Source organism: Acartia tonsa, chromosome 2, assembly GCF_053477335.1.
Source record: "Acartia tonsa isolate MP-2025a chromosome 2, ASM5347733v1, whole genome shotgun sequence".
In the NCBI taxonomy this organism is placed as follows: Eukaryota; Metazoa; Arthropoda; class Copepoda; order Calanoida; family Acartiidae; genus Acartia; species Acartia tonsa.
The window spans coordinates 25419645-25435495 of record NC_137261.1 but is presented as its reverse complement, the minus strand read 5'-3'; the positions used below and the strand labels follow the sequence as shown (position 1 = coordinate 25435495).

At 32.5% G+C, this 15851-nt stretch overlaps 2 protein-coding genes across 5 annotated transcripts in view; both read right to left on the bottom strand.

The window, feature by feature from the left end:
* oaf (BRICHOS-like domain-containing protein out at first) overlaps positions 1 to 7499 on the bottom strand; it is a 44200-nt gene extending 36701 nt beyond the window's left edge. Inside the window, exons 1-4 of the mRNA XM_080149934.1 lie at positions 7450 to 7499; positions 6040 to 6141; positions 5766 to 5858; positions 4588 to 4668 (exon numbers count right to left, since the gene is read on the bottom strand). Coding sequence (XP_080006060.1) covers positions 4588 to 4668; positions 5766 to 5858; positions 6040 to 6141 — 276 coding nt within the window. The 5' untranslated portion in view covers positions 7450 to 7499. The remainder of the gene's footprint in view (positions 1 to 4587; positions 4669 to 5765; positions 5859 to 6039; positions 6142 to 7449) is intronic.
* Positions 7496 to 15851, bottom strand: part of ACC (acetyl-CoA carboxylase) — a 152192-nt gene continuing 143836 nt past the window's right edge. For 3 of the 4 annotated variants that reach the window (XM_080149909.1, XM_080149917.1, XM_080149925.1), the window contains 5 exons: positions 13972 to 14083; positions 13543 to 13725; positions 11260 to 11427; positions 10663 to 10831; positions 9478 to 10055 (listed from right to left, as the gene is read on the bottom strand). In XM_080149909.1, the coding sequence (XP_080006035.1) occupies positions 9976 to 10055; positions 10663 to 10831; positions 11260 to 11427; positions 13543 to 13725; positions 13972 to 14083 (712 nt within the window). In that variant the 3' untranslated portion in view covers positions 9478 to 9975. Of the gene's footprint in view, positions 8744 to 9477; positions 10056 to 10662; positions 10832 to 11259; positions 11428 to 13542; positions 13726 to 13971; positions 14084 to 15851 lie in introns of those variants that run through there. The other variant, XR_013875481.1, reaches the window with a different exon arrangement.

Sequence of the window (15851 nt, the reverse complement as noted above, 5' to 3'; positions counted from 1 at the left end):
GGCTTGTGGAGCAAAAGATCCCCCCAAAAAACTAAAAATATGAGTTCTAAGCTTATTTTAAAAGATATCAACCTGATTTTTTTAAATAATACTTTTTTAACATAACCGAATCAACGAACCATTACAGATTTCATTTGGGACTTTCCTTTTAGGAGCTTGTTGAGCAAAAGACCCCCAATACACTAAAAATAAGAGTTATAAGCTTATTTTTAAAGATATCAACCTGATTTTTTTTAATAATACTTTTTTAACATAACCGAATCAACAAACCATTACAAATTTCATTTTGGGACTATCCTTCTAGGGGCTTGTGGAGCAAACGACCCTTAAACCACTAAAAATATGAGTTCTGAGCTTATTTTTAAAGATATCAACCAGATTTTTTTTAAATAATACTTTTTTAACATAACCGAACCAACGAACTATTACAGATTTCATTTTGGGACTTTTATTCTTGTGATTTGTGGAGCAAAAGACCCCCAAAAACACTAAAAGTATGAGTTCTGAGCTTATTTTTAAAGATATCAACCTGATTTTTTTTAAATAATACTTTTTTAACATAATCGAATGAAATCTGTAAAAGTTACTAAGTTCGATTATGTTAAAAAAGTGTTCTTAAAAAAATCAGGTTGATATCTTTAAAAATAAGGTCAGAACTAATATTTTTAGTGTTTTGTGGTTCTTTTGCTCCACAAGCCCCTAGAAGGAAAGTCCCAATATTTTTAGTGTTTTGGGGGTCTTTTGCTCCAGTAGACCCTAGAAGGAAAGTCCGAAAATGAAATCTGTAATGGTTTGTTAGTTTGGTTATGTTAAAGAAGTATTATTTTTTAAAAATCAGGTTGATGTCTCTAAAAAAAAGCTCAGAACTAATATTTTTAGTGTTTTGTGGTTCTTTTGCTCCAAAATCCCCTAGAAGGAAAGTCCTAAAATAAAATATGTAATTGTTCCCTAGTTTGGTTATGTTCAAAAAGTTTCCTTAAAAAAATCATGTTGATATCTTTAAAAATAAGATCAGAACTCATATCTTTAGTGTTTTTGGGGTCTTTTGCCCCACAAGCCCCTAGAAGGAAAGTCCCAAAATGAAATCTGCAATGGTTCGTTGATTCAGTTATGTTAAAAAATGTATTATTTAAAAAAAATCAGGTTGGTATCTTTAAAAATAAACTCAGAACGCATATTTTTAGTGTTTTTGGGGTCTTTTGCTCCACAAGGCCCTAGAAGGAAAGTCCCAAAATGAAATCTGTAAAGGTTCGTTGATTCAGTTATGTTAAAAAGTATTATTTAAAAAAAATCAGGTTGATATCTTTAAAAATAAGCTCAGAACGCATATTTTTATTTTTTGGGGGTCTTTTGCTCCACAAGCCCCTAGAAGGAAAGTCCCAAAATGAAATCTGTAATGATTCGTTGATTCAGTTATGTTAAAAAAGTATTATTTAAAAAAATCAGGTTGATATCTTTAAAAATAAGCTCAGAACTCATATTTTTAGCGTTTGGGGGGTTTTTGTGTTCCACAAGCCCCAAGAAGGAAAGTGCCGAAATTCAATTTTCAAAGTTTTATGTGTACATCCAATCATATAAGAGAGCCTACAAAAAGAATTAGGTTGATAACTATAAAAACAAGCCCACACGGCCCTCCCAAACTTTTATACTGAATTTCATTTCCTATAACTGTACAAACTTCCCCCCCCCCCCCCTTAGTGACACAATCAAAAAGATTTCATCCAATTATCTTTAAAACTAAGAGAGTAGCATACTGTATTTAAGATATACCTTCATAAACGAGAATTTGAAAAAAATGACTAAGTCCCCCCGCAGGGTTGCTTGTAAGGCGAAAAATTTTTGAAAAAAATAACATGGTCTCAAATGATTCCAAATTGCCTAATTCGGCGAGAAATGCAATAAAAAAAATTTTTACCCCCCCCCCAAAAAAAAATTTTTTTTGGGGGGGGGTGGGGGGTCGACGATAATTTTAAAAGTAACTTTGGCCCCATAGAAGCTTAAATCCAAAATTAGCTCCCTCTAGCTCTAAGGGTTCTCGAGTAAACCCCCCCCCCCTGCCCAAATGGTTATTTTCCACATCCCCCTTATTCAATAAAATCACCGCCAGTCTCCATCACCGCCGTTACCCGCCCTCCAAACCGCCCCCCGACCCTGGTCACCATGTCCCTGTCCAAGATGGCGAAGTTCTCCTTGATAGTGGCAATGAGGGAGGTCTTTGTGGTATAGGCGCGTCTATTGGTTCGTGCTTTAATGGCGCTCCAGGCCCATAAGTCAATTGTATGAAGATCGGGGCTGCTGGGAGGCCACATCTCCTTAGGGACGTGAGTAACCGCAGGATCCAGATATACCCATCTTTCAAGCTACCATTCGACACGGCGGCTCTCATTTTGGCCACAATTAAGCTAGAATAACGTTTTATACCATTTTGAAAATGGCATGAAGATTAAGCTATGGTTATCATCGTAACACATAGTCTAATACGATTTTTAAGGTTCCAAATGGGCCCATGTAGTCGAGAACCGAGAAATTTTCAAGATTTTTTACATTTTTGACACCCTAAAATCTGCCACGTTTCACTTTGCCGGAGTACTACGGCCAAACCAGATGGGATAGAGCGCTCTAGTCTTTTCTAGTGTCTTCTTTAAGTATCTAACAGTATATCCAGCTAGTTTCATAAGTCTATCTCAGCTACAGATGGACTGAGATCAGATTTAGTGGGCCCATATTGAGAATCTAGGGTAAACTAGCGCTCATTTCGAATCTGCCATGTTGAACATAAGCGCTGCCAGCTCGGAGTACACGTCCTCCATTCTCCAAAAAATTTTATGGGCAAAAAGGTAATGACCCAAGCTTTTTATAGTGTGGTCAAACGTCCTGATTGGTCAAGTAGTTTTGGTGCTATGGCCGTGTGAAATAAGTCCGGATTTATGTGGCCCACCCTGTATGTATACAATAATACTTTGCATTTCTATAGAAATTAGGGCACTCCAAATACAAGAGTGAGAAATTTAGAATATAGTTTCACTAATATAGACCTATATACAATATACATGTGTATGTAATTCTATTGTAAACTTCAAGGGCTCCACTTCAGAATATAATTTTCAGTATGGCTTCGAACCCGCTGGATTGTTACCGATTAAAATTATTTGCTAAAAAGTGTTTTTAAAAAGAGGAACTAGTCTAGAATTTTGTATGTTTGACTTTCCTGGAATTTTTTAAAGATTTAGATACTTTGCTATCTATGTTGTTATCGTTGTTTTTAAGAAAATAAATGTACGAAAAATTGAAGAAAAATGTTTCTCTATAACATTTAATGTTAATATAAGCATTTCCCGTCAGTTTATATGAAAAGGTTGCTTGCATTTGCATTGGAAATCTATTAACTGCAGATAAAAAGAACATTAATACATGAAATATTATGGTCAGATTAAATATGAGGAAAATAGAATGAAATATAGTGTTAATACCAAAACTATAAGTGAACAAGGATTACCAAAAGCAAAGAACACAAAATCATGAAATATTATAAAAATTTGAAAAACAACCAGATAGACAACAAAATTAGAAGATGACCAAGTTAATGACCAACCAGGGGTGGGCCGTTATTCAGCAAATTAATTCCATGTAAAATTGCTGAAAATTTAGATATTTAGTGGCGTAATGTTGGGGTAAAACTTGTTTTGTTCTGTAACTACGGGAGTCGGTAAGAAGAGCGGGGAGTGGGTTGTCGACCCTATCCAATTTTTAATTTTAGTTTGAAAAAGAAAAAGTAAAAAAAAATTTTAGCAAGAGAAAATATTTTCTTAGGAGCTTGGTGGAACCTTCGAAGGAAGGCCTTCCCCTAAAAAAGTTATAAACCTTCATAGGATCTTTAAGAAGCTACACTGCAAAGAAGAATCATATCGGTTAGTAAGATCCTTCGGTACCCAAAGACAGACAGACAAACAGACAGGTAGATAACCTGTTAATTTTATATAAAGATAATAGTGAAATTACAAATCCTTAATCCCACTTACTCTAGGCCTATAGTTTAGGTGTGAATAGAAGGCACACAGGTTAGTTACCATGCTAATTACTTCATTATTTACAATCTAAACTTTACTAAACAAACTTAAATTCAAATTATTCTCTTGGAAAGTGTAATTAATAGATAAGTTCTGTGCCTTATGTAATCTCCAGTGCCTGCACATTTAACAAGTTTCCAGTTAAATCCTTTTATATTTATCAGACCACCCTTAACCGACACCACTATGTAATTGCAACCTTGCTCAATATTAAGCATAAGAAATATATTTTTACAAATTCAAAGTTAAGAAGGTGTAGGTAGATAGGTATTGAGTTCCAAATGCACTTTATAAGATTTTTAATGTTTACCATTACATATTCATTATATTAAAATAAACTTCTGCTTCAATAAGTTGTTAATGTTCAACCATAAGACCTAATTAAGGTTAACCACTAAATAACATTATTAAAGAATGACTTATTTATTAATTTCCCCCCATTTTTTATTACGTGTGACATATTAGAAAATCAACAATTTTGTTCAAAAGTGGGACAACTGACACTGTCATATTTTTTTACCTTGTAACCAGTTTCTGCCAGGTCCTGTTCCCCAGGAATTGTGTACTTGGTTATTGTCACTTTTCTGGACAGGTCAGTAACCTAAATTTTAATCTAATTTGCTCATTTGAATACAACATAGCTATAGCAATGGATTTACTACTTAGATCGCCAAGGACGTCCAAGTTTTTTTTTGGTGGGGAGGAGTGTGCGTTGGGGGCGGGTTTATAATGAGGAATTCTAAAGGTTTGAGGGGGAAACAGGTAGCTCGAGCTTTCTTATTATGACAATCGTATGGCAGGTGTCAAATTAATATCAATCAGGGATCGGAAGCCTCACGTAAGCCGCGTGTAAGCCTCAGTGAAATCGTGATTTTATCACTATAAAATTCAGCTGGATGTATAAAACGGCTCTTTAGCAGACAATCCTTCTTTCTTAAATTTTTTTTTCTGCTCACAAGCAGGTTTAAAACTGAGGCTTATGCGCGGCTTACATGAGGCTTCCGATCCCTGATATCAATAAACACCACCAAATTAATAAATCTACACAAGAAGAAATGGGGTATTCCTGTCCAGTTTTTGTTTAGGAATATCATTCTCATTTAAACAAAAAAACTCATTTTTTTATTCTAAAATGTGGTTTAATTTTGGTTTTTAATTTTCATTTATTTCCCGGCTATGATCATTTATATCCCTGATATCAAGTTTCTTTTCATACCTAATTAATAAAAATTCAAATATCTTCCAAAAAAAATTAAAAATCTTCTAAAAATGACTCCCTCCGGGAAATAAATGAATATTTACATCCACTATTTAAGGGGTTGTTTATATGGGAATGAATATTTCTGTATAAATGTTTATAGTTTGTAATTAAAATTTGCACCCTTACACATAAAATCCAACAACATAAAGTTACCTTGATTTAGGTATCTGGAAGGAAGGGGATAATTGGCTGTTTATTACACTAGTCCCAAAAGTTTTCAATAACGTTTTCTTATTTGTTGGCTTATCAACTTTGGGGACTTGTAATGTATTTTGATTGGTTGATTCATTAAGTTGAGTATCCAAACGTTTTACCAACTAATAATTGTAATCTACAGAAGAGGAAATTTTGTGTATCATCATTGTAGATGTACATCAATTTATCGACCATTGTCTTATCCCTTTAGATACCTGTTCAGGTATGCAATAACTGGTTACCTGTTTCAGATGAATTCCAGAAGGCATTAGAAACTGAACAGTGACAGAATCTTCTGTAAGATTACCGCCTATACTCTCACGATAAACATTTGCCTGTAAAATAAAGGTAATATCATCAAAATTGAAACGTGTCTGCAGGCATTTATAAAACTTTAGGCGATGCCTGTACTGTACTATAAGATCTCAAAAACAGCTAGAATGAAATTGTAGGAAATTTTTACACAATTAATACCTAATAAATGCCCTCTTCCCTCTTCAAAGAGATAAAGACTACCTGTTGAGAACCTTTGCTAACGTTCACAATGAGTTCTGAATGAGAAACTAAAGGCCATCCAGCCAGGAAACATATCAACAGCTTTGCTGGCATGATAGACATCTAAACATAAATAAATAGTTTCAGGACAAACGCATGAATAACAAACGTCGGAGTGTCTAATATATTAAATAGGCGAATAAAGAAAATTACTTATCCAACCTAAATAAAATAGGAAGTCGAGTAGACACAAATAAAGTATAATAAACAAGATAAAATATTTATGGACATAAAAAAGTTGCATGATTGTTTCCATTACAAATACAAGACAAACATGTTACCAGTCTAGAATAGTAGGGTTGTGTCGATCAATAAAAAAATGTAGGTATTATTTTTTTAAAGCATAGCTTATTATTTGATAATCGTTACGTGAAAGAGAAACGTAAAAATATATTATACCTATAAGCAGTGTTGCGGATCCGGATCCGCAAGGATCCGCATTTTTTTGAGTCCAAGGAACCGGATCCGGATCCTGGGGTATAAATTTATGGAAAAATCTACCTAAATTTATAAAAAATACCTAGTCACTTACAAATTTTGAAATATCTGGTAACCTTGTTAAGATCAGCTGATTCACTCCTACACTCTTTTCTCCCACATTGTATTCAAGATTAAAGAATAAATATTTTTTGAAAAATTTGTTGATTTTATTTTTATTGTCAAGGATCCGGATCCGGTCAGATCCGCATCCGGATCCGCAACACTTCGGCTTTAAGTGGGAAAAACAAGGATGACATCTATGTACATATAAGTAGCGAAGATCAAAATTATCAGGGATATACATACGGACAAGATGAGAAACATAGCAGATGTTCAGATGTAGAATATTAAATGTGAAGATATTGATACAAAATTCTTTTAAAAATCTACGAATTTTCATTTTTCAGCATATCACAACAAATTTAAACATGTTATATAGAAAATCTATCGGCCAATAAACTTTCTTTTTATTGATTGTTTAGATCAAGCAACATTTAGATAAAAGTTTTCTTTCAACCCAAATTCAAACAAGGATTGCAACTTCCAAATCAGAGAACACTTGACAGTAATCCCCCTAAAGGGATCTAAATCCTAAGGGATAAGATAATGGCAGATAAATTGATATACATCCACAATGACACTACACCATATTACCCCTTCTGTAGAATACTATTATAATTAGTGGTTGAAACGTTTGAACACTCAACTTTATGACCCAACCAATCAAAATTCGATTAAGTCGCCAAAGTTGTTATGCTAACAAATTAGAAAACGAGGTTATAAAACTTTTGATACTAGTGTAATAAACAGCCCATTATCACCTCTCTCTCTGGTTGTCTAAGCGGCTTTTCCAAGACATTAGTTAATAATTTAATAAAAATACAAACTCACTTCCAAAATTACTTTCAGTAAACCAGCATTTTACATTTGTGATAAATCTGAAAAATTTGTGTCATTGATATATTATTAAAAAATTAAAAGCATATAAGATAAAAACTCAAACGCTCTTTTTCATATCCATTATTTTTTTTATTACTTACATAAAATTATTAGGTCCTTTTCACAATATATTGACAAAATATACATAAAATAAAATTAGGACTGTCATTTTCAAAACTAAATATCGAATCAAGAGCGTAGTACTTAATTTTCATCACAAAAAATCAAAAATCACAATACAGAAAATACATATTATATTATAATTAAAAATACAAGTTTTTTTTTTATTGTAAGGAGTTTAATCTCTCTATAGTAAACAAAAAACATTATCATAGTAAAATAAAATTAGTTTCAAAGCTAATAGCTGAAAATATAATGTTTTTTTTTCAGTATGGCTGCGAATCCGATTAATATACGCTAAATTAAAACCGGTTCTTAACCAGGAAGAAAAAATTAAATACCGAATTGAAGACAATAGTCCTCGAAAAATAAAATACAAATTCAACAAACCAGGAGTCTACATTTTCTTATTATAGAACTGTCTATAATACGATGTTAAATATATATTAATTATTAAAAAAAAGTTTAAATGTACAATCTAAATTAAATGTTCAAATAAAAATACTAATTCCAGTCTTGAAAATAAAATTCAAGTAAAATATAAAGTATTTAAAATATTAATAGCCTAACAAAATACTTGCAAATTTACATTAAAATAAAATTGTAATAAAATGAAAAATCTTGAGTATCTGTAGAAACTAAATTAATAAGGAGTATCAAAAAGTAAAATACTGAAGTATTCTTACAAATGCTATAAAGTATTCATAATGGCAAGCAAAAAGTACAGGACAACTGACTAAAAATTGAAAATAAAAAACAAAGAGAATGAAAATTTTTTAAGAAGCTCAAAAAGTTTAGGAAAAGCCCTTATTTCTTTTTAAATGACTAGGTAGATTTTACTGTCAGAAACAAAGTCGGATATAAAGGAATTTTAATCATGCAATGTTTTTGTTTTTAGTATCAATATTATACATACCTTTTCCTCCTGGATTTCATTATATCCTCTCTCTTTAGAGGAGGAGAGAATTATATTTCATAATTCAAACAAACATTACAAGATTAAATTTTCTAAATATCAGTCCCCACCCGTGTTTCTGCTAAAATGAGATATCACAGGAAAAAAGGACAAAAAAATGATTATTTTTCCTTGAGGAATGTTGTGTGTTTTTAAGCTGGTGTATCATCACTTCCAACACGTGTTTTATTATACAGGGTTTCGGATCCGGATCCGGATCCGGATCCGGATCCGCAAGGATCCGCATATTTTGAGTCCAAGGATCCGGATCCGGATCCGCAAAAAAAATGCGGATCCGGATCCGGATCCTTAGACTCCAAAAAATGCGGAAAAAATGGAAAAATCTACCTAAATTTATATAAAATCTCAGACATTCTCTTGATGAGAGCCAATCTTTAAGGTTTAGGTTCAGACTTGAAAATTAAAAGTATTTTTGACTTTGAATTGAAGAATTAATTTTTTTGAAAAATTTGGTGATTTTATTTTTATTGTCAAAGATCCGGATCCGGATCCAGTAGGATCCGGATCCGGATCCGGATCCGGATCCGGATCCGCACTGACCAAATTTTGAGGATCCGGATCCGGATCCGGATCCGCATAAAATCAATGCGGATCCGAAACCCTGGTTTTATATTGTATAATGTTGAAAAGCACAAATGACGGTTATCCTGAACAAAACTACCCCCATCCCCTTCTTTGAAATTTGTGAGGAGTAGTTCTCCGATTGCTCGTTTTTATATAAAGGCAAGTAAAAGTATTTTAGGCTATATTGAGTACAGGGTAGCCCGATTTCAAATATAAAGGGGTGGGGAGGATGTATCAGTGCTCGATAACCACTTTAAGGGGAAACACCGTACAAGTTATTTGTGAATTATGAAAACGTGCGGAAGTGATGGCACACCTACCAGTGCTGACTAAATGCAATCAAAATACTAGAATTTACACATCACGGGTTACAAAAAAATTATACCAAAGTTTTCGCAAAACATCCAAATTGAATAATCTAATTAAACATAACAAGAGTAACTACGAATTTAAATTTTCAACAGACAAAAAATAATATATATTTAAAACTTAATGCTTAGGATCTTAGTATGACTAAAACAGAAAAAGTTAAATTTGTTTTTGACTTAGAAAAAAAGGAAATAAACCATACTTACATACAACTAAAACTAACTCAAAACCTGATAATATAAATAATATGATTATATTATGGAGTTAATAATAAGGACAAGACTAATATTTCTGTGGGCAAGAGAAAATTCAAGCTTTGTGTCATAGTAAAATTATTAATATTACATACAAATGTGTGTTGTATATTACTGGCTAGGTCTGACTTTATAGAAATGATTTGTCTGAATCTGACTACAGGATTGGGGTTCCATTGTTCCTTTGCAGTGGCATCAAATTGATTCCTCCAGGATGTTTTGTTTTTCACCCTCCTCAACACTAGACAAGGATTTGTTGTCCTCCTCTGTGTCTCCTACAATTAATCAAAGAATAAAGATGACAACATCCAGGGATCTTAATGGATAAGACAATGGCCAATAAATTAATGTAATCCGCAACAACGACACACAAAATTACCCCATCTGTAAATGAAAATTAGTGGTTGAAACGTTGGAACACTCAACTTAATAAAACAACCAATCAAATTCAACAAAAGTCTCATAAGTTATAAAGCCAACGAATAAGAAAACATTATTATAAAACTTTGGGGACTAGTGTAATAAACAGACCCTTTGTCTGCAATATTCCTAAGTTAAATTAAATTTAAGAGCAGATGTGATAATAAATCGAAAAAAAAAATTTATATAGAAATTCGCGAAAACATTAACATATTTAAAGATATGTTTAATTATTTTATTTGTAGCATAACTAACAGACTAGCGGATAAAGTAAGTTCCTGTATATTTTTGGTAAGGAATAAATACCGAAAAAACAGGATGCTATCTTGAATAGCAGTCGAGAAAATCATATTAATGTTACGGGTTGATGGGCAGACAAACTACCACAACGAATTATTTAGAATAAAAGGTAGGTAACCTTTTCGTGGCTAAAAAAGTATATAATCTAGGGGGGGAAATCACCTTGTTCTTCACTGGCGGCAAGCAAATCTTTGAGGCTCTCTAGGAAGTCTGTCCTCTTCTCCTTGTTAATCCTCTGTACTAGGTGTGTGCACAGGTCCAGCGCGAGGTCAGCTTCTAAGCCGCGCACCTTTTTAAACAGTGCGTCCCGACGCAAAATTTTTAGATTGTCCTAAAAAAGGAGGTTAGTTTAAATATAAAGATAACAACAAAATAAACTGTTAACAAAAAAAATATCTTAAAGGCCGCTAGGAAGTGGATGTAATTTTTATTTAATTTTTGGCGATTTCTATTGGGAAAGTTGTGGTAACCCCTTCCTCAAAAATAGTCAAAAACATGCCTAAGACCTATGAGAAATTACACTGTAAAGGAGAACCATATCAGTTTAGTGGTAAGAGAGATCCTTCGGCACAAACTAACAGACACAGAGATCCTGTTACTTTATTATAAGCATAATTAAAATTACATTTTATGAACATACTAATGCTTTAAAACGCTTGTTGTAAAAATTTCAAAAAGACACTACATATATATAGAAAAACTTTTAACCTTTGCTGAAATTACACGTGTTAAAATAATCACACAAAATAATCTTTTTACCTGGCAAACCGACTTAGTGGTGGGATCAAGCTGACCGTCCAGCCACTCAGCAACTGTCCGGTCATCCTCCCAGAGGTGTGGCTGGGCGGGGTGGTCCTCTACAAACCAGCGCTTAAGCGAGGCCTCAATGTGCATAGCTTCTGTGCTTGGGTTTATATTCAAAATTTCCTACAAAATGAAAATATGATTATTAGAACATCAGCACGAAATTATTCCAGAAGGGAAATATTGATCATTTGCATAAATTAATTGTGTGTGTGTGTGTGTGTGTGTAGCTGTATTTTCTTAGTGTTTGAACCTAAGTAGTCATAAAGACAAGATATTATAGATACTAGTTCCAGCTTAAGGTTTACATTCAAGAACATTATGACTTGATACGCTGTCTCATGGAAGCATTTACTATCGATTAGCTATTTTGTTGAATAGTTTCTGGTATTTACAAATTTTAAGATTTCAAAATTCATCAAAATACAAGCAAGTGTCCATCGATTGGACCTTCCTTTTCTTTAGAGCGGTGTACAATTGTACAAATAACAATTCTGTACTCAAATGGTTCTTTTGTACTTTAAACTTTTTCGTAAACTAGGTTAAAAAGAACTAGAAAGTACATTAATTTTTATGATAATGATTGCAAGTTTTAATGTTTCCAACTATCCTTTTTGTTTAATAGTTACAAACAATACAGATAACAAAGTTTTTTCATGAAAGAATTCTTTTCTTTATTTTCTTTTGTTTTCAAATTAACTGCACCGTTTTCTCTCTGTTTGGTTTAGTCACATGCGGATACGTAAATTAAATAAAAATATTAGCGTAGATTACAGAGAGAGAGAGAGAGAGAGAGAGAGAGGAGACAATTGGCTATTTATTACACTAGGTAGTCCCCAAACTTTTATAATAACGTTTTCTTATTCGTAGGCTAAACGACTTTGGGGACTTCAATTAATTTTGATTGGTTGCTTCAATAAGCTGAGTGTTTAAACGTTTCAACGACTAATTTTTATCTACATGAAGTAAAAAGAAGTTAATGTTTAGTTCTCTTAAAACCAAGTATCTCATTCAATTAGAAATAATCTACCTATTCAGATAGAAATTCATAAAGAGCTTTTTATAAACATGTTCTTTTGTCTATATTTCTTATAACAATGAGTATAATGAACATAACTCACTTGGTCCGTCGGTCTGTAGGTAATGCTCTAGCCTGCAAGACATATACTTTTTCTGAGAAAGCTAATAATGACCAATTAAAATTTCAAATGTTCAGTCGGTCCATCTATAATGCTATGGAACTTGTGATTTACTCCTTTAGTTAATTATACAGAATAATGAAACTTCATGTGAATTCACTTGTGACCCATGCACATAGACTCTATAACTCAATTTGTTCGTCTGTCTTCTTTGGCAATTTTTTTATCCACATATACTTTTCCCTTTCCCCTTGAGTTAATTCATATTGTGAAAGAGTGAGAGTAAATGTAATTGTGTGTGTGTGTGACTGTATGTGTGTGACTGTATGTGTATGTGTATGTGTGTGTGTGTTAGTGTGTTGGCATAACATAAGAATTTTGCAAAATTGTATATTCTGCAATAAACAATAAACATGCCAATGCAATGCAACTTTATATCTTTGAGTAACAATAAAGAGAGTAAATTTTTATTTATTCAAGGACTAAAAATCAATGTTGTGCATAGAAATTCAACTTTCCCTTTCTATGAAATTTAGGCCAGATAGAATCAGAAAATTGAAAGTTAATCAAATATTAGAAGTGATTAAAAAATACGGTTTCGAATTAACTTAGCATTTATTCTAATTTGAGTTCAATTTGTGCACTTTTGACTTGATCAAAGTATTTGTCAAGACGTCTTTTCAGTAAGACTATGAACAATAGATTTCTAGACAACCCCAATGATGATTAACATAATTTCCCATTCTGTTGATTGAAATTGTTGAAAAAATTATGCTTGGACACTAATAGTATGGAACAAACAAATCAAATTCAACATAAGTAGTAGTACCCAAAGTTTTTGCCAGCAAATATAATAAATAATACAATTTTGAGTAGGTATCAGTTCAATTCAAAGTCAAATTCCCTGGGTTTACAAGGATAGGTCAATGGTTGTCATGTCAATAACTCATTTATTTCAGTGGCATTTAGCAAAAGGTAATTTGTTATTTTGGGTAGTAAATTAATTCATCCCCATTACCTCTATAAAGTTATAATCTAATGTAATCAAAATAGAAAATCACTTTCATGATTTGTCTCATTCTAAATCTGTAAACTATACCTGGGACATCTTAATCTCTCTCATTTTCCTGCTGAGCCTCCAGTAGATAAATCTGCGGGAAGCTGTCCATGGAACTATGGCTTTCACTCCTCCCTTCTCCTTCATACGGACGGGGGTGTCGTGCAGCTCGGCGAATTGAACAGCAATCTGGTGGTACACACCTGCCAACATCTCTTCCCGAACCTAATAATTTTTTTTTATTATTTTAAACTATCGAAAATCTACAACAACAAAAAAAACGACTTCAATGCTAATAAGTTAGCAATAAAACAAATGAATATAGGCAATGAAGTAGTAGGTTTTTTCTTCTGAAGAAAAAGATAAAGAACGTAAAGCTTAAACTATTTTCTTATGTTTTTGGAAAATAATGAAAAATTCTATTTCAATCCTTAACCTTATTCTATATGCACAAATAAATGCCAATTTTACCTTTAATTTTTGTTCGATTGTCTCTTTTTCAAGTTGTGTGTTAGCATTAGCCAGGTCAGCGGTCAACTCACGTACAACAGGGTCTAGTCGCTCCATGGTTCGTCGGATTTCCCTGTAAAAAAATATTTATATAATTTGTGCCCACAACGCGACGTTCTATCTTTTCTTCGTCACACCAAAAATATGTCATAGTTTTACATTTTGTCATAAAAAAAAAAAATTACCAAAAACTAAAATCAATACCCCAAGAAATGCCATCCCAATATAATCCCTGTTTATTAAAAGATATAATCAAATATGTGTCTGTCTGTACTTAAAGATCTCGCTAACCACTGTTCCAATAAAGTACTCTTATTTTCATGCAGTCTTCTTTTAGGTCCTTACATAGTAGGGGTTGGATGATGAAGCCTCTCCTTTTGAGAATACCCAATAGGCTTTCTAGAAAAATGTAAATAATAGATTTTGTACAGAAAACAATGTACTCGTATCAATTTTCATAAAACATGCTTTTTTCTCAAAGTTTTATTGGAAATTGAAAGACATATTTTAAAATTCTGGAAAAAGTAAAACTAAAACCAGACATTGAAAGTCAAATAAAAAAAAATTGGTTGACCGAGAGAGGAGGATAATTTATTTATAGAAACTCTATTTTATACCTTCATGGAATTTCAAATATTTCAATAAAAATTCATATTTCAGTGGAATAAGTGGACATATTTCGAGAAGCTTCAAAAATCTACCAAACAATCTGTATGTAGTATGTACAGTACAGTCTATTAAATTGCAAAGAAAATAGAAAACAAGATAATAATACAAAACCTAAGGAATATAATGTATCAATAGATCAGGTAGAAGGGATAACCCTCCCCCCCCCCCCCAATCAGTATCTATGTAGCAATATTTTACACATTACTCAGTGTGGGGGGGGGGGGAGGGGAGATTAATTTGCCGTAATACAAATAAACAAAACAACACAAAAAAATTAGGACAGAAAGCTTTGTCTTTTGCGAGTACTAAAATCTTTATTTGTTTTGGTTTAAAGATGGATTAATTATGATACATGGACTGTTTCAAACTAAATTAAGAATTTCTTCCCACTCTCTATCTGTATGCAGGAATTTAAAGGGAAAAGACAATGGCCGATAAATTGATGTACATCCCCAATGATGCAACACAAGATTACCCATTCTGTAGATTGCAATTAGTGGTTAAAACGTTTTGACACTTAATGAAGCAACCAATCAACCAAAGTTGTTAAGGCAACGCATAATAAAACGTGATTTTAAAACTTTGGAGACAAGTGCAATTAACAGGCCAATGTCCCCTCCCTCCCAAAATCTGTATGTCTGTAATTATCATTTTCTTTAGACATATAAGTTGTTGAATGATAAGTTTATGCTTTGAATAAAATGCCTTAAACAGAATTCATAAGAAACATGTAAGGCATGTAATCAAATTCTATAAAAAATCTAAATTTTATTCGAGTTATGTAAGTCATTTGTTTACTAAAAGTTGAATCTTGCATTTGTATTTAGCTTGTTGTAATACAATATTTGTTTTATTTAAAATGTAAACAATCTGCAAATATTGTTTTTTTTTGTGCCAACACAAACGCATCTACATTAAAAATATTACAAGAATGAGAAACTTTCAGAAGATAATAAATATGATTGTTAATTGGTAAGTTAATAAATCTATAAATATAGATGTTTAACCATACAACTAACTGTTGAGGACCTTTTTCGTCTACTAGCAAATTGCTTTCTGCTCTTTAGTACGACTTGATTGTGTTAATATTCCAGATTTTATTGGCTAGTTTTCAAGGACCCAATTGAAAGTCGGCACATAGTCTTCGGAAAAGGGAACATATAGTTATCTAA